The sequence below is a fragment of the Myotis yumanensis genome, unplaced genomic scaffold (assembly GCF_028538775.1).
Source record: "Myotis yumanensis isolate MYYU_CA2020_CCGP unplaced genomic scaffold, mMyoYum1.0.hap1 SCAF_1, whole genome shotgun sequence".
NCBI classification, from domain to species: Eukaryota; Metazoa; Chordata; class Mammalia; order Chiroptera; family Vespertilionidae; genus Myotis; species Myotis yumanensis.
In genome coordinates, this window is record NW_027223752.1 from 130,605,517 (window position 1) to 130,624,768 (window position 19,252).

The following is a 19,252-nucleotide window of genomic DNA, read 5'->3' on the forward strand; positions in this document are numbered from 1 at the left end:
TTATAGCTCTACAGGCCTATCTCAAAAAACAAGAAAAAATGGTAGTCAATCATCTAACTCTACAACTCAAAGAATTAGAAAGAGAGCAACAAGAAAACCCCAGAGTGAGCAGAAGGAAGGAGATAATAAAGATTAGAGCAGAAATCAATGAAATAGAGACCAAAAAAACAATACAGAAAATCAATGAAACCAAGAGCTGGTTCTTTGAAAGGATAAACAAGATTGACAAACCCCTAGCCAGGCTCACCAAGAAGCAAAGAGAGAGGTCTCAAATAAACCAAATCAGAAATGATAGAGGCGAAGTAACAACAGACCCCACAGAAATACAAATGACTGTTAAACAATACTACGGGCAACTCTACTCCAACAAACTAGACAACCTGGAGGAAATGGACAAATTCCTAGAAAAATACAACATTCCAAAACTCAATCAGGAAGAATCTAAAAACCTCAATAGGCCAATAACTATGGAAGAAATTGAAGCAGGCATCAGAAAGCTTCCAGCAAACAAAAGCCCAGGGCCAGATGGCTTCACAGGGGAGTTCTACCAAACATTCAAGGAAGAACTAAAACCTACCCTCCTCAGACTACTACAAAAAATTCAAGAGGAAGGAACGCTTCCAAGCTCATTCTATGAAGCCAGCATCACCCTAATACCAAAACCAAGTAAAGACATCACAATGAAAGAGAATTACAGGCCAATATCCCTCATGAACATAGATGCCAAAATCCTCAACAAAATCTTAGCAAATCGGATCCAGCAGTACATCAGAAGGATCATACACCATGACCAAGTAGGATTTATCCCAGAGATGCAAGGATGGTACAACATCCGTAAATCAATAAATGTGATACATCACATAAACAAATTGAAAGAAAAAAACCACATGGTCATATCAATAGATGCAGAAAAAGCATTCGACAAAATCCAACACCCATTTTTGATAAAAAAAACTCTCAGAAAGGTGGGAATAGAAGGATCATACCTCAACATAATAAAAGCCATATATGACAAACCCACAGACAACATCATAATCAATGGACAAAAACTAACACCATTTCCCCTAAGAACAGGAACAAGACAGGGATGCCCACTCTCACTACTCCTGTTCAACATAGTCCTGGAAGTATTAGCCATTGCAATTAGGCAAGAAGAAGAAATAAAAGGCATCCAAATTGGAAAAGAGGAAGTAAAACTGTCCTTATTTGCAGATGACATGATATTATACATACAAAACCCTAGAGACTCCATCAAAAAGCTACTAGACTTAATACATGAATTTGGCAATGTAGCAGGATACAAAATTAACCCCAAGAAATCTGAGGCTTTTCTATACACCAATAGTGAACTTTCAGAAAGGGAGATCAGAAAAACAATCCCATTTACCATCGCACCAAAAAAATTAAGATACCTAGGAATAAACTTAACTAAAGAGGTTAAAGACCTCTACTCAGAAAACTACAGGACGTTGAAAAAAGAGATAGAGGAAGACATAAACAGATGGAAGAACATACCATGTTCTTGGATTGGTAGAATCAACATCATTAAAATGTCCATACTACCCAAAGCAATCTATAAATTCAACGCACTTCCCATTAAAATACCAATGGCCTTCTTCAAAGATCTAGAACGAACTCTGCAAAAATTCATCTGGAATAAAAAAAGACCCCGAATAGCTGCAACGATCCTGAGAAAGAACAAAGTAGGTGGGATCTCAATGCCAGAGATCAAGCTGTATTACAAAGCCACTGTTCTCAAAACTGCCTGGTACTGGCACAAGAACAGACATATAGATCAGTGGAATAGAATAGAGAGTCCAGAAATTAGCCTGAACCAATATGCTCAATTAATTTTTGACAAAGGAGGCATGAACATACAATGGAGCCAAGATAGTCTCTTCAATAAATGGTGTTGGGAAAATTGGACAGACATATGCAAGAAAATGAAACTAGACCACCAACTTACACCATACACAAAAACAAACTCAAAGTGGATAAAGAACTTAAATGTACGACAGGAAACCATAAAAATTCTAGAAGAATACAAAGGCAACAAAATCTCAGACATATGCCAAAACAATTTCTTCACTGATACAGCTCCTAGGGCAGTTGAAACTAAAGAGAAAATGAACAAATGGGACTACATCAAAATAAAAAGCTTCTGCACAGCAAAAGAAACCATCAACAAAACAACAAGAAAACCCACCTCGTGGGAAAACATATTTGCCAACGTCATATCTGATAAGGGCTTAATCTCCAAAATTTATAGGGAACTCATACAACTTAATAAAAAGAAGATAAACAATCCAATCAAAAAATGGGCAAAGGATCTAAATAGACACCTTTCAAAAGAGGACATTCAGAAAGCCAAGAGACATATGAAAACATGCTCAAAGTCACTAATCATCCGAGAGATGCAAATCAAAACAACAATGAGGTACCATCTCACACCTGTCAGAATGGCCATCATCAACAAATCAACAAACGACAAGTGCTGGAGAGGATGTGGAGAAAAAGGAACACTTGTGCACTGCTGGTGGGAATGCAGACTGGTGCAGCCACTATGGAAGGCAGTATGGAGGTTCCTCAAAAAATTGGAAATGGAACTCCCATTTGACCCTGTGATCCCACTTCTAGGAATATATCCCAAGAAACCAGAAACACCAATCAGAAAGGATATATGCACCCAGATGCTCATAGCAGCACAATTCACCATAGCTAAGATCTGGAAACAGCCTAAGTGCCCATCAGTAGATGAATGGATTAGAAAACTGTGGTACATCTACACGATGGAACACTATGCTGCTGTTAAAAAGAAGGAACTCTTACCATTTGCAACAGCATGGATGGAACTGGAGAGCATTATGCTAAGTGAAACAAGCCAGTCAATGAAGGAAAAATACCACATGATCTCACTCTTTCATGGATAATTAAGACCATTACAAACTTTTGAACAATAATAAATACAGTGGCAGAGCTGCCTCAAACCGATTGTCGGACTTCAGTGGTAAGGCCAGGGAGGGTTGGGGGACAGGAGGGAGGGGAGTAAGAGATCAACCGAAGGACTTGTATGCATCCATATAACCATAACTAATGGACATAAGACACTGGGGGGTAAGGGAGGGCAGGGGCTTGTCAAGGGTGGGGGGGAAAAAGGACACTTATGTAATACCCTTTGTAATACTTTTAGCGAAAAATAAAAAAATAAATAAATAAAAAGAATATTATCAATTATATTATAATACCTGTTTGGTATCAATTAACTTTAAAATACTATTTATTTATTAACTGATGCAACTAGACTTTTTCAATAAAAATATACCATTTTGTCCCCCTCCACCCCATTTTTGTTTTGTGTATGTGTTTTATACACAGTATATTTTCAGTCCATTACTTAATACTAGAGGCCCAGTGCACAAAATTTGTGTACTTGGGGGAGTCCCTCAGCCTGGCCTGTGCCCTCTCCCAATCCGGGAGCCCTCAGGGGATGTCTGACTGACGGCTTAGGCCCACTCCCCACCAGAAAAGGAAACAGAGGCAAGCAATTTGTCAGAGAAAGAATTCAGAACAATGGTTATAAGGACACTGAAAAGGATGGAAGACAAATTCAACATGTGTAAGAATCAAGAAGACATGAAGAAGAATTGATAGTAAATAATGACACAGCCACAATAAAGAACACAATGGAAAGTTTCAGCAGATTAGAAGAAGCTGAGGACTGCATCAGTGAGTTAGAATACAAGGTAGAAAAAAAAACACCCAAGCACAGCAGCAACTGAAAAGAACTTAAAAAGCAGGAGGAGAGCCTAAGGGAACTTTGGGACAAGATGAAACGAAACAACATCTGCATAATAGAGGTGCCAAAAGGAGGGGAAGATGAGCAAGGAATACAAAACCTGTTTGAAGAAATAATGAAAACTTCCCTGATGTTGGGAAGAAAAAAGCCACACAATTCCAAGAAGCACAAAGAATCCTAAACAAGATGAACGCAAAAAGACCCACACCAAGGCACATCATAATTAAATTGGGAAACATCAATGACAAAGTAAGAATCTTAAAGGCTGCAGAGAGAGACACAAAGTTACCTACAAGGGATCTCCCATTAGAATATCAACTGATTTCTCAACAGAAACACATCAGGCCAGAAGGAAATTGGATGAAATATATAAAGTGATGCAAAGCAAGGGACTGAATCCAAGAATACTATACCTGGCAAGGCTATCATTCAAAATTGAAGGTGAAATCAGGAGCTTCACAGACAAAAAAGGGCTAAGGGAGTTTATTACCACCAAGCCAGCAATGCAAGAAATGCTAAAGAGACTGCTGTAAAAAGAAGAAATAGAAAGGGAAGAAGGAACACAGGCATAAAGAATAAAAATGGCAACTAACAAGTACCTATCAATAATAACCTTAAACGTAAATGGATTAAATGTTCCAATCAAAAGACATAGAGTAGCTGAATGGATAAGGAAACATGACCCATATATTTGCTGCCTATAAGAGACCCACCTTAGAACAAAGGACTCACACAGACTGATAGTGAAGGGACAGAAAAAAATTTTTCAGGCGAATGGAAATGAGATAAAAGTTAGGGTAGAAATACTTATATCTGACAAAATATACCACAAAGTGAAGGCCATAACAAAAGATAAGGAGAGCCACTTCATAATACTAAAGGGAGAAATTCAACAAGAGGATATAACTCTGGTAAACATATATGCACCCAATGCAGGAGTACCCAAGTACATAAAAAAAACTTCTGGAGGATATCAAAGGAGAGATCGACAGCAATACAATCATAGTGGGGGACTTTAATACCCCACTGACACCAATGGATAAATTCTCTAATAAAAAAATCAGCAAATAAACAGCAATCCTAAATGACTCACTAGATCAGATTGAATTATTTGACATCTTCAGAACATTTCACCCCAAAGCTACAGAATACACATTCTTCTTAAGTGCACACAGGACGTTTTCAAAGATAGTCCACATATTAGGAAACAGGCAATCTCTTCAAATTCAGGAAGATAGAAATCATATTTTAAAAATGGGCATAAGACCTGAATATACATTTCTCCCAAGAGGACATACAAATGGCCAAGAAAAAAAAATGCTCAAAGTCACAAATCGCCGAAACCGGTTTGGCTCAGTGGATAGAGCGTTGGCCTGCGGACTGGAAGGTCCCAGGTTCGATTCCGGTCAAGGGCATGTACCTGGGTTGCGGGCACATCCCCAGTAGGGGATGTGCAGGAGGCAGCTGATCGATGTTTCTCTCTCATCGATGTTTCTGACTCTCTATCTCTCTCCTTTCCTCTCTGTAAAAAATCAATAAAATATATTAAAAAAAAAAGTCACAAATCATCAGAGATACGCAAATTAAAACCACAATGAGATATCACCTCACACCAGTCAGAATGGCTATCATAAAGATTTTTTTAGCTCTAATTCAAGCCCATACTTTGGAGTTATAAAATACATAAAGTCAAATCTGAAAGAAAAGATATAAAAATATTGATACACATACAAATGAACTGAAAGGTTCTTATAGTAAAACATGATGTAAAAAAGACAATTTAGAATAACTCTATTGGAAATATCAATGCTTCAAATAGCTCCACCATTAATATATCTTAAGCAGTCTGTAGTGTTACCATGCCTCCCATCAGTGGTCATGTCTAATGGGTACTTCCTGTGCCAGAATTTACCCATTGTACTGGTTGCCACTAATGTTGGCTAGGACTCACTGAACAGAAATTAGCATCAGGAAAAATTAAGGGAAAACCTGGGGCATTCTGTTGCTCTCCAAAACAAAGATTTTTCAGAGATGTCTAGAAGCAAAAAAGAAAAGAAAAAGCTAACTTGGAGAGAACTCCCACTAAAAAAAGTGGTAACAAATTGAATATTAAAAAATAATAATTACAAAAAATTGGAATGAGCTAAGTTTGCCATCTAAGCAGTGAGTTCCTGATAATACTACAAAGTACATGTGACAAAAGTATCTTTTCCATACATATTTGAATTTCCAATATTAAAAAATTTGTGATATAGCAGTATATATCAATGTATAACAAAATTATGTAAAGCTTACACTTAGTCTAGGTATGTCAAAAATAAGTTACCTAAGATGATTATCCTATACTAGAGGCCCGGTGCACAAAATTTGTGCACTCGGGGTGAGGGCCCTCAGCCCGAGGGCCCTCAGCCCAACCTGAGCCCTCTCGCAGTCTGGGAGCCCTTGGGGGATGTCTAGCTGACGGCTTATACCGCTCCCCCTGGGAAGCAGGCTTAAGCCAGCAGTCGGACATCCTAAGCACTGCCACAGTTGTCCTGTCCTATCCCTTTCTATCCACTGATTTTATTTCGGATGTAAAGTAATCCACTGCTACTGCACTCACCAGCATAAGCCCGGCTTCTGGTTAAAAGGGTAAGATGCAAATAGACTGAATGGCAAAATGATGGGACCCCCACCCTGATCCGGGACACCCTTCAGGGCAAACCAGCCGGCCCCCACCCATGCACTAGGCTTCTATCCTATATAATAAAAGGGTAATATGCAAATTGACCCTAACAGCAGAACGACTGGGAATGACTGGTCACTGTGACACACACTGACCACCAGGGGGCAGATGCTCAATGCAGGAGCTGCCCCCTGGTGGTCAGTGCGCTCCCACAGGGGGAGTGCTGCTCAGCCAGAAGCTGGCTCACGGCTGGCGAGCACCTGTGAGCACAGCAGCAGTGGCAGGAGCCTCTCCCACCTCCACAACAGTGCTAAAGATGTCCGACTGATGGGGGAGTGGGCCTAAACTGTCAGTCCGGCATCCCCTGAGGGCTCCGGGACTGCGAGAGGGCACAGGCTTGGCTGAGGGACCACCCCCCTCGAGTGTAAGAATTTCACCGGGCCTCTAATTTACAATGTTAGACCAACATTTATTGATATGGCATGTTGTCATTGTTATTTAAAAAAGTAATCTACATACCCTGGCTGGCTTGGCTCAGTGGATAGAGCATCAGCTGGCAGACTAAAGAGTCTTAGGTTCAATTCCAGTGAAGGGTATGTACCTCAGTTGCAGGCTTGATCCCAATGCAGGAGGCAACCAATCGATGTGTCTCTCTCACATTGATGTTTCTCTGTCTCTCCCCCTCCACTCTCTCTAGAAAGCAATGTAAAAATATCCTCAGGTGAGGATTAATAAAGGATAAAAATAAATAAAGCAATCAACAAAACAGCCTAAGAGGTATACTAACAAGAATTAATTTATTTATTGGAATATTTAAATATTCAGAGAAATATTATGTTTGTGTGTGTGTGTACACAAGTTAATAGGGTGGTGCTGGGATTACAAATGATTTCTCTTTCTCTTTAAACAGATTTATACTCTAAATCCTAAAATATTATATATTATTTAAAATTAAAAGCACTTACTCTAAAATTAACTGATGGGTAAAAATTGAAAACTTTTTCCAAGAAATTCTGATTCTAAGAATTATAAGTATAGTTTATGGTGTGAAATAAAATCAAAAGTAGTTACTATATATATAAAAGGCTAAGCAACCATTCAACCATCCAACTGTCCAACCAATAGCAATGACACACACTGACCACCAAGGAGCAGACACTCCTACCGGTAGCTATGACGTGCACTGACCACCAGGGGGCAGATGCTCAACACAGGAGCTGCCGAGCTGTGGTGACTTGGTGCAGCCGGGTGGGGAGGGATCGTAGGAGGTTGGCTCCAGGGTGTGTCCAGTCCATCTGGCCGAGTCCCGCTCCACCAGCCACCTTATGATTAATTTCCTTTCAATGTGCACAAATCCATGCACTGAAGCAGTAGTATCAAATAATAAGGCAGGAATTTTTATATTATGGTCAAAATATAACACATATCATTTAGGGGAACCAATCCATTGTTATCTTGTATAGGGTACTTTCAAAAATCCAAACTAATAAAAGCTTCTCCTCTAACAGCCCATATTAGAGGTGAAAGTTAAATCTACCTTTTTGTCACCCTCTCCTCTATTTCTGCGCCGTTGTATCTCTAGCCCAGCTTCTTTATGCACACCTTCTGCAGACTTTGTCAGAAGCAGCATCTCTTTTTTCTTCCATTCCTGAAGAGCACAGTGTTACTGTGATTAGTGTTTACAGTAATCCCTTGTATTTTGTCCACCACCAACAAGCAAATTAGAACAAGTCAAGAGCCTAAGAGAAATCAGATCAAGTGTAGTGGAAGTCAAACATTGGCTTTTGAATGGGCTTCTTTCCTTCCTGCACTATGACTAGGAATGCTAAATTTAAAAAGATATCCCCCTCACACTGAGGGCGATCAGGGAGTTAAATGGTGCCTGGTAACTTCCACAATCCTCTCCTTAAGAGCAGATATAATTTGTGGTGTCAGCCTCATTATTTTATGTAACAACTTGTATATCATAGCTGTGAAGAAAGATTAATGTGGGTAAATTACTTAGACTTGAAGTGACTTCAAGAAATATTATAGACAACTAAAATTATTTTCAAATAAAACACTAGGCACAATCTTTCTCTTAATATTTTAAATGTATCTCTCACCTCTTCAAATTTTCTATGAAGAATATGTTTTCTTCTTGCTTGTTCCTGCTGTCGTCTTTTTTCTCTTTCCAACCAGAGGAGGCGCTGCTCTTCTCTTGTACATCCACATTGATCTAATTTCATACTTATCTTATCCAAATAACTAAATAAAAGTGCAAATGCAAGTGAAGATGAATTGCATGTTTCCCTTATAGTGGCATCAGCTGCTTTGATACGCCCAGACCACCTCATTACTCAGTCTTATTTCTTGCACTATAAGAATTTTCAGTTTTTCTCTCAGTTCTGTTCATGGATTTGTAAGCCAGCTCTCACCATGCTTTGTCATACAGATCTCTCTACCATGTCAGTATCTGTTCTTATGGCCAAGACAGTGGTAAAATATGGAGCAGATTCCTTCAAAATATTTTGCACAGTCCTAGCCATTTTGGCTCAGTGGACAGAGTGTCAGCCTGCAGACTGAAGGGTCATGGGTTCTATTTCAGTCAAGAGCAAGGACCTCAGTTGCAGGCTCAATCCCGGGCCCTCATGTGGGAGACAACCAATTGATGTCTCTCTCACATTGATGTTTCTCTCTCTGTCTCTCCCCCTTACTTCCACTCTCTGAAAATCAATAGAGAAAATAACCTCGGTTGAAGATTAACAAAAACACAAAAATACATTTTGCACAGTAATTATTCATAACTCAGTGAGTTTGCAAAGAAGGCTGGAATAACTGAAAATTTAATTTCAAATCTAGAAAGAAAAAAAAAGGTTGAATTTCCAAAGAAAAAGATGTATCCTGGGTCCCCTGTGACTTACAGAGCCTTCAACAAATCTTCCATCTATAATTCGGGTCTCTGCTATGTCAATATGCTTATGGAACTACCACAAAATGGACCCACAGAAAATAAAAGTCAGGCTGTGCAGCCCAATCCCTCACCTTAATGAAGGATGAAAGAGGAGGAGGAGAAAACGATAATAACCCTAAGATATGGGCTTGACCATGAAATGGTTATGGTTGACCATGAGCAGGTAATATCTGAAGAGCTTACACATTTTCTTTTGGAGACAATGCATCTCTATATCGGCATTAGATATAGTTTAGACAAACCTCTATTTATGACTTTGCATGAACTTCCTTAAATTTAATGCTGTCAGCCCTTAAAGATGAATCATAAAAAGTGACTGCTGACCTAGCCAGTTTGGCTCAGTGGATAGAGCGTCAGCCTGTGGACTAAAGGGTCTCAGGTTTGATTCCGGTCAAGGGCATGTACCTTGGTTGTGGGCACATACCCAGTAGGGGGTGTGCAGGAGGCAGCTGATCGATGTTTCTCTCTCATCGATGTTTCTAACTCTCTCTCTCTCTCTCCCCCTCCCTCTCTGTAAAAAATCAATAGAATATATTTTAAAAATTAATAAAAGCGACTGCTAAAGGCCAGTGCTAAAGGATTGTTTTCCTCCATTTGCAACAACAGGAAAGATTTTGGATCTCATTTGTCCTTTAGTTATCAGTTTTGATTACCTCTTGTACTCCCAGAAATCCTGTCGTCTCTGGTGGAATTTGCTCTTCCTTCCCTTGACACTCAAGTTCCCAATTTCTGTACCTCTTGGTCTCCCTTCCTCTCTATACTTAGGTCAATAGTGGAATTAAATAGTGTCTAGTACATTTTTAAAAATTCCTAGCTCCAATTCTTTCTAGTATTTTTCCAACTTATTTGAGTCTACAATCTATACATAAAATATGCATTCACTTCCATCTTACCTGGGCATTTCTAATGGCTCCTGGTCCTTAAAAGATTGGTTCTCCTCCCATAACAACCAATTTTGGAATTGGGCATCATCAGGAAGTCCACGTAGCTGATTGTTTAGTTGTAGTTTATTTATTTGTTTTGCAAGCATTCCCTATTTTAAAAAGTGTGTATCATATAAATGCATATATCTGTATGTGTGTGTATTTATACATATATATGTTTTTAAAATTTACAGAAATGAATTGTCCTTTGACATACCTTTTTATACTTAGTGTTTAGTAAACTTCTTGTATTTTCTAAATAACTAAGTCAGTTTAACTGCATTTAAATCTATTTCGAATCCATTACAGACATGGGTAACTGAACCAAAGTAAAAATGTATCTCTCTAAAAATTAAAAGTAAATATCTCATTGTACATTTCTATCCATTCTGAAAAAAATTAAATGAAAGTATGGAAGAAGGGCAAGAGAAACTCTAGACACAGAGGGAGAAATATAGAACACTTAAAGGTAAAGGTAAGTTATTCTCATTTCTATACCACTTTCTCACTGTAGAACACAAATTTGTAAAAGTATACATGCACATACCTTTCTTGACCCTAAAATCCAAATTCACTCATGGGCATGTGTTTGCATCACACACACACACACACACACACACACACACACTAACTTTGAGTCAAAAATTGAAAGGAGCCTGGCCAATGTGGCTAGTTGCTTGGCTGTTGCCCCATGCACCGAGAGGTTGCTGGTTCCATTCTGGTCAAAGCATTCCCCTCATGGCACATGTCCGGGTTTCAGGCTCAGTTCCCGTAGCGGACAGGCAGGAGGCAGCCACTCCATGTTGAGCTCTCATATCAATGTTTCTCTCTCTTAAAAAAATCAATATAGCTATTCTTTTTTTAAATAAAAATTTTAAAATTGAAAAGAAGTCACTATTCATACTCACTTTCTCTACCCCTAATCATTTCACTTTACCTTTAATATAATTTTTTACTGGATGAACACAGCTGCATGTGCATAAGTACAAACACACAGTGTATATGTTCTTGAGTCACCTGTAGGACATTATAACTATTCACACTGTTCCTCTCCTATTACTCAAGCTAACTTTGGTTCCAGTTTAAAAATCTTGCTGCCACAATAGATTATTCCTATTGGCCCCAACTCAGATAAAAGAAACACACTGGATTAGCAATTTAGTTACTAAATTATACCCAACTACCACTGACATATTAATAGATGGCCTGGTCCCTTTCCATTTCTTGGCCCAATAAAGCAACCTCAAATTCTTCTTTATTCCTGCTCTAAATTTTCATTTGGAAAAAATAATTAGTCTGCCATAATCAAAGGTAAAAGTATTACAAGAAAATACTTTTTATACAAGTAAACCTTTCTTCCAAACTTAAAGTAAGAAAACAAATTTAACTATTTAACTTACTTGTTCTTTTACGTAGTGCCTTTCGAAGTCTAATTTCAGACTTGTAAGATATTGCCTATACTTGTTAAACTCAGTCAAGTTACATATAACCTAAAAAACAAAACAATAACAAAAAATATAAGTATAAACATTTAAAAATGACAGCAATCACTTTCTGAAGGAAAAATATTAATAACATGCAATTTGATAGCATTTTGATATCAAGAGTAATAAATTGCTAACAATTTTGTAAGTAGTAGCTCTCTACAATTGTTAAACAACAGGACATATCTAAGTCTCATTACTTTTTTAAAATATGATTTATGAATTTAGTACACATAATTGGAGTTAATAGAATAAAATGCCTATCTATATATATAAAAACCTAATATGCTAAGTGTCCAACCAATTGGTCAACCGCTTGATCAGTCGCTATTACACACACTGACCACCAGGGGGCAGACACTTCAACCAGTCAGTTAGTTTGCTGCTGGAGTCCCGCCAATTGGGACTGGGTGAGACGGGCCAGACATGCCTTGGAGCCAAACTCCCGTGGTCCCTCCCCAGCCTCTAAAATATTTCTTCTAATTAATGTTCTTTCAATGTGCATGAATTCATGCACCGGGCCTCTAGTGTAATAATAATTACATATTCAATACATATTAGAATATAAAACTATTCTTATGTTTTATCAAGATTGTATCAGGCTAATATTGCTGTGTTCCTAATCTTTTTTCTTTTTAAAAATATGGAAAGCTTCATGGATTTGCATGTCATCCTTACTCAGGGGCCATGCTGATCTCTGTATCATTCCAATTTTAGTATATGTGCTGCCAAAGTAAGTACCTGTGTTCTTATTTTGTCTTGAGTTTTTAAAAATTTCATAAGACATAATCCTTGACAAGCATACAAAATGATTGGACACAGAGAAAGAGAACTGTGATACAGTCAGAAAATTATTTTTATATCCTCAAATTACTTGGTAATCACCTTTTGATATTATAAACAAAAAAGATGGAAGAAGTACTATCATTTAGAAATGCAATTGTTGTCTGATTTTCCCTTGACCCAAAATACTAAGTAATTTATAGAATTTCTCATTAAGTATCACCAAGTTAAAAGTGAAACCCCACCCCCACCCCAGTGAGGTATAGAAGCCAGTTTATATCAAGTCTTGGAAGTCTTCAATGATTAAAAGGAAGTAATCTTCAACCCACTTCATTATTTCGGGTGATGTAGCCTCCTTTCTTTAATCTCCTCCGGATATCTTCACGTGAATGGTATGCTCTTAAATGTGGATCATGAAGACTATTATATTGGTTGTCCAAAAGTCGACAATAAGGATCAGTCAGGTTAAAACCATAAGAAGGTTGAAAAAGCTGCAAACACAGATTTAAAAAGATGATAAATGTAAATTTTGAAGATGACTGGAATATTATTCCAAAATAAAGCATGCAAGAAGAATTCGACATGGGGAAAATCAGCAACAGAAAGATTTGGATTGGGTAATGCTTATTGCTTATTCCTACTCACCCCGCCCCCCACACACACATCTGACCTGAATTATTCTAAAAACCCACCCTCACTCAATTCCTCCACTGATCTCCATCAGTTTCTACCCCTGAGCCAGAGAGAAAGGAAGACAGGAAATGAAAGAGACTAGGATAAAATGTGTTTTAATGGATAAAGCTAATGCTAAGTTCTCCATTTCCTCCCTCCCTCTTCCAGGTCAAGGCACTGCATTCAAAGTATAAAGAGATAATATTAACTATGACTGTTATATCTCAATAATCTAAAAATGAAGAAATTGGAAAATCTTTTTCAAAGATGCATGGAAACAAGTTTATCAAATAATAATAGAAATAAAGCTCAGATGTTAAAGATGATGGATTAAAGAGTTATTGTTTCTTGGGATCTTTTCTAATACAAGAAATCAAACAATCTCTGAGTGCTACAATCAGGAAAAAAATCAAGATCTGGATTTTAAAGTTTAATATATTGAACCAGTTATGAAGGATATTGACAGGAATTGAGATTTCTCCATATGTGAAAGACCAAATACAACCTTGTGCAATAGCCATTAATATTTAAAAGAAGAAAAATATCAGCTAATAGTCATGTGTCTGTATGTGTTATTTTGCAGGGGTGGGGAAATCTTATCTGCCAAGGGCCATTTGGATATTTATAATATCATTTGTGGGCCATACAAAATTATCAATTTAAAAATTAGCCTGCTATATTTGTCAAACATTTAATTAACTCACCCCTAATGCCTTAGCAGGGCCAGACCAAATGATTTTCAGGGTCTTATAGGGCCCAAGGGCCGAATGGTCCCCACCCCTGCTTTAGAGGAAATCGCTGTTATTTAATCTCAGTTGTAAATGAAAAAATTACCAACTTGGGGCTTTTTTTGTTGGTTGGTTGGTTGGTTGGTTAGTTGGTTTTTCTGGTGTGAATTCTTAGTCCAATTTTTAATAGCAAGATGGTGTTAATACATTAAGCAAGAACCTGTGAAAGGGAAAAAGTAGAGGACAGAAGTAGATGTGGACTTTGTCCTAGTGTCTTTACATTATTTTTGTTTTTATTTATGTGTTTTTGCTCAGGAAAACAGAAGTTTTAGTCTAAAATAACATTAAAGTAGGAACTGGCCCAAGTGAAAGGCAACTGGAATGTGTGGGGATGTGGCAAACCTGAGAGCACCTGGCCTGTTTGCAGGCCCTGATTCAATGTACAAGACTCCACAGGCCTGACCTGTCTGCAGGGACCTGTGTTGCTCTGTCTGGCAGCAGCCATGTCAGTCATGTTCTGAACACTAAGCAGCCTGGCTGGGTGGGGTCCTCAAAGAACTCCCTTAAGGTAGGTGGGAGGATGCTTCATACGTGGGCAAAGGGGATTGGTGGGAACTGATAGGATGCTAGCTTTCCTTTCCATTTAAAGCTTCCTTGGAAAGTTTCTGTTTTCAGCCTTAACACCAGGCTTTAACCCTTCCAAGGGGCCTAAATCATAAAGTGCAATCATTCCTTAATTGCCAGTGCTTCTCTGAGAAGGAAGAGCATGGAATTCTATGGGGCAATGTCTTGAATTCAGTGAAGCCAGATATGAAGCAACCAACAGTCATGAGCCCAGGACTGGTCTGGCTGTTTCTTTTAGAGGTTGACATTTAGCTGTCGAGTTCTTTTAGATATTGGCTTTCAGTTGTGATAAGATGTTTCTCAAGATCAAAACCGGGCTCCTTGACCTATAAACAAAGAACACCTTTTAAACAAATCCATTCATGCCCCACCTGGTTTGGCTCAGTGGATAGAGCTTTGGCCCATGGACTGAAAGGTCCTAGGTTCGATTCTGGTTACAGATTAGGTCCCCAGGCATGTGCGGGAGGCAACTAATTGATCTGTCTCTCTCACATCACATTAGGTCCTTGGGTTGCGTGGGAGATATTTTTGCCGTAAGTTGGAACCCACCTACATAAGCACCTGTGTCACTCACCTGGAACATATACACAGCAGTAATGAAGTGAAACAGTAAAAAAAAATTAAAAGAAAGATAACAATTCCTGACCTTTACTTGTGGTAAATAAATAATAAAAAACATAAAGCACATATGTACATACGTCAAAATGACGGAACTTTTTTTTTTATATAAATAAATGGGAGATGGCGACGTAACCACAAAACAATGCACCTCGAATCCAACGTAACCTGAGGACTGCCTGTATTTCTCTCTCTATGCCTCCCCCCTCCCTTCCACTCTCTCTAAAAATCAATGGGAAAATATCCTCGGGTGAGGATTAACAAAAAATTCATTCATTGGAGCCAGGATAATCCTGTTTGTCAATTAAAATAACTGGTTTGTGTCCCTTTGGAAAAAAAAAGAAACACACTAAAAGTGTAAATATAAAGCATTATTCATTGAGGAACTTTTACTAAAAGAAAAGGAAAGCTCTCACAAACTCAGTCTTCAAGGAAATTGCTTGGTGCCAAATTATAATTAAATGAAGACAGTTTGGGGAAAACGAACATAATAAGAATAGAGAGAACATTTTTTTAAAAGTAGTTGACAAGCAAATTAATATTTGACAGAAAATGGTAACACAACAAATAATATATTTGAGGAAGCAGACAAAAGAAAGAGGGTAAAATTTAAACACAAGAGAAGTAGTATAGGTGGCAAGCATGCTGTAGGAAAGCTATTTTGTGTGAATGTGACCCAGTTAAATTGTGTGAGGTAGGCATGTTTTTAGTCAGCTTGCTCTATCCTAGAAAAACAGATTTGTTTTTAAAAACAAGTATTTTCCAGAAGCAAAACTTGCTTTAAGAAATCATGTTTACTTGGCAAGTATCAAATACCTACTCATTTCTGACATCACAGAGAGTAGAAGGGTAAGGGGGTCGCATGGAATTCTTCCTTGTAGAATTTTTGGCTCTGTTAATCAAAGAAACCATTCAAACAGAATGTCCTCCACCTCCTTCAGGGTTAGTGTTTGACTCAAGGACTGGGTAGGTTTCAGGGTGGGAGTAGTGTTGAGAACTAAAAACAAGAAAGGGTTTGAGGGAAGTATACACTATAACCCAGTATGAGTTAAGTTATAAAACTGTAATTACAGAATTGTAGTGTTGAGTAAAATTATACAAACAAGGGCAATGCAAATTCTAAGGAAATATAAGCTCACTGGGGGCTATGATAGTTCACAAAAAAATCTTGAAAGATGGCTGAAGTTCACAGACTGAGGAGAAGAAAGGGTATGCCAGGTTTGGGGGAAGGTGAGGAAAGGCACAGAAGCATTCCCATGGTATGTGAGAGGAGGTATGAAAGACCCCAACTGGAAGAAGCGGAGGTTCTGGGTGGGAGTAAAACTGGACAGGAAGGTTGGGGGAAATCATGGAGTGTCTTCCGGGAGGCAGAGCCTTCTTCCATTAAAGTGAAGTTAAAGTACCTAAGCATGTTAACTCACTTCAATTCCATTTTTTCCTCACTGTTGTGTAGGAAATAGAATTTCTCTCAAAACAAAATCATAGAGAAGTTTCTATAATGAGAGTTTTGTCCAATTTATTATTGGTTAAAATCATAACATAATTAAATGCCAGCCAACACCAATAATTTTCCACCTTTGAACCAAACATATTTATTTCTAAGTAAATAAAATCTCACTAAATATATTTTGTGTTGTTACAAAGAAAAGTTAATATGCTTCCAAAACTTGAGAGAACTAAGAATAACACCTGTCCATCCCATGATTCTGTGCAAACCAGACTAAATGAAGTTGATTGACATGAATCCTAAACAATACCTTGGTTTACATGTGGGTTTGAGTTGATTTTTTTTTCTGTGAATGTTAATGCGAATTCCCTTAATGGAGTTTGTATAATGTAGCACTTGACTTTAAAAGCAAGTAGAAATGGGCAAAGTCAAACAATGTCAAGACAAAAATTACCTTTTTATTTAACTTCGTCGTATAGTATAAATTATTGCTCCCAGGGATCACAGGCAGCTTGACCTCAAGAGGCAGATCCAGTAGTGCAGTCACTCCACAGCCAGGGAAATGGGCTTTGTGCTCACCCTGTCGGGAAAAAAAGGATAGTTTTGTCTTTCCTTTTAGTCTTTATTTCCTTAGTTCAAGCCTATCTACCCCTAGTTTAACCAAAGGAAGCAAAGGGTCATACAGTCAGGATTAAAGGGGCCTGGCCTGCCAGACAGCCCTGAAGACCTGGTCTGTCACCAGCCAGTTGCTGCTCCCCACTGCACTGCATGAAGGTACCCCAAGCACCATAGTTACACCCATGGGACCTGTCTGTGGCTCTCTTTTCCCTGCCCTACAGGAAAACAGGGCCTCTTGCCACTCACAGCTCCACACTGCTGGGGGTTGTTGTCCAGGCTGCTAGAGTTCTTCCTGGTAGTGGCAACGCTGGTAGCCTTGGAGTGGGTGCTGAGGTACTGCTCCATAGTAGGCCTAGGCTCCTGCTCTCCTCGTCCCTTGTCCTGACAGCCCAGAATGCCCAGTACCCCTTTGTCTCACTGTCTCAGAGTTCCAAGTTGGAATGTGGGGGCCCCAAAGGGCAGAGCCCTCAGAGGGCTGTCCCCTCTTGCTTGAAGCTTGAGCACCCAAAGTTGGGGAAACCAGTATTGGGGCCTTATCTAAGAGGCCCACAGTCGAAATATAATTTCTCTGAAACCAACAGTCAAACCAAACCCAAAATCACAACATATAACACTTTGCTGGCACAAAGCTGGCTAATTTCTTCTGGCCTCCAAGGAGCTATGACTCTAGAAAAAGAAAACTCCAGGAGTGATTGTACCAACCATTCTAGGGCCAGAGGCCTGGCTTTCCACCTGTCCCCTCCTAGACACTATGACCACACCCTGCTCCAGGCTCCTGCAACCACTTCCCACTCCAGGTCTCAATGACGTTTCTTTTAACCCTTGTTTCTCATCCGGTTCATCTGACTGCTACCTTTTATCCTTCTTGATCCTTTGGTGTCCACTGTCACCTCTCTTGCTTTAAGCTCTCACCTTATAATCCAAAAGTTTAAAAATTAAAAGTTAAAGTAATGTAACATTCAAAGGGCTCAACAACATATATTCATTCATGTTACCAAATAAGAACAGGCAACACTTAAGGGTTAAGGACTGTTTCTACCCTGCTTTGCTCCATAACAAATACTGCTCTCAGCTCCAGAGCTCAGGCCCTCTCTGCCCGGCACATCTACTTCCTCCAAAGGCTGATCTACCCAGCGTGCCCAACTCCTTTCCTGGGTCTCAAGTTAAGCTTAAGTGGTAGGTTGTTAATATTATAATAATTGTTTTAATTGTCTGATACACATACATGCTTTCAAATGTTTTTATTGTCTGATACACATACATGCTTTCAAATGTTTTTATGGTGCTGGTATAGCATAAAGTCAGTGAATGTTAACTTCTAATCAAAGCTGGATCTGAAATTCTTTTCCAAGATAATGTCCTTACAGGGAAATCCAATTGATTATTCTAATTCACAGCATCCACTCCTTAAAATAAGTCATCCACTCCTTAAAATGACATCTGGGTCGAAACAGGAAGTATGGGTAGAAGCTGGAGAGAGAGGAATGGGGACCAGCCAGGTACAAATGAGCTCACAAGAGAGGAATGGGGACCAGCCAGGCTGTGGCCCAGGAGAGGGACAATCAGCATGCCCCACAGTCCCTGCAGTCCCGGGAGCCAGCGGCCCAAGAGAGGGACAACCCACCCGCCCTGCGGTCCTGGGCACCAGTGGCTGTGTCTGCACCTGCAGCCCAGGAGTGAGACAAGCTGCCCGCCCTACAGTCCTGGGCTCCTGCGGCTGCAGCCTGGGCAAAGCCGCCCAGTCACAGTCTCCTGTGGCTGTGGTTGGCCCGGGTGAAGCTGGCCTGGGGTCTGGGTGCCTGTAGCCAGCCAGAGAGAGGGAAGCCTGGATCACGGGTGAAGCAGAGGCGGTTAGGGGCTATCAGGCCAGCAGGGGAGAAGTTAGAGGCAATCAGGCAGCAGGCAGAGGTGGATAGGGGTGATCAGGCAGTCAAGAAGGTG

The 19,252-nt window shown here is 39.3% G+C and overlaps 1 protein-coding gene and 1 non-coding gene across 2 annotated transcripts in view; both read right to left on the bottom strand.

Moving 5' to 3' along the window:
- The window catches only part of LOC139014170 (fibrous sheath-interacting protein 2-like), a 134,295-nt gene that overhangs the window by 38,226 nt on the left and 76,817 nt on the right, over positions 1-19,252 (bottom strand). Inside the window, exons 3-8 of the mRNA XM_070421060.1 lie at positions 17,148-17,273; positions 12,934-13,095; positions 11,738-11,827; positions 10,308-10,447; positions 8,567-8,708; positions 7,999-8,109 (exon numbers count right to left, since the gene is read on the bottom strand). Of these exons, the coding sequence (XP_070277161.1) occupies positions 7,999-8,109; positions 8,567-8,708; positions 10,308-10,444 (390 nt within the window). The 5' untranslated portion in view covers positions 10,445-10,447; positions 11,738-11,827; positions 12,934-13,095; positions 17,148-17,273. The remainder of the gene's footprint in view (positions 1-7,998; positions 8,110-8,566; positions 8,709-10,307; positions 10,448-11,737; positions 11,828-12,933; positions 13,096-17,147; positions 17,274-19,252) is intronic.
- Positions 12,459-12,562, bottom strand: LOC139000028 (U6 spliceosomal RNA). Its single transcript, XR_011469510.1, has one exon. It is a non-coding gene; the product is annotated as a U6 spliceosomal RNA (small nuclear RNA).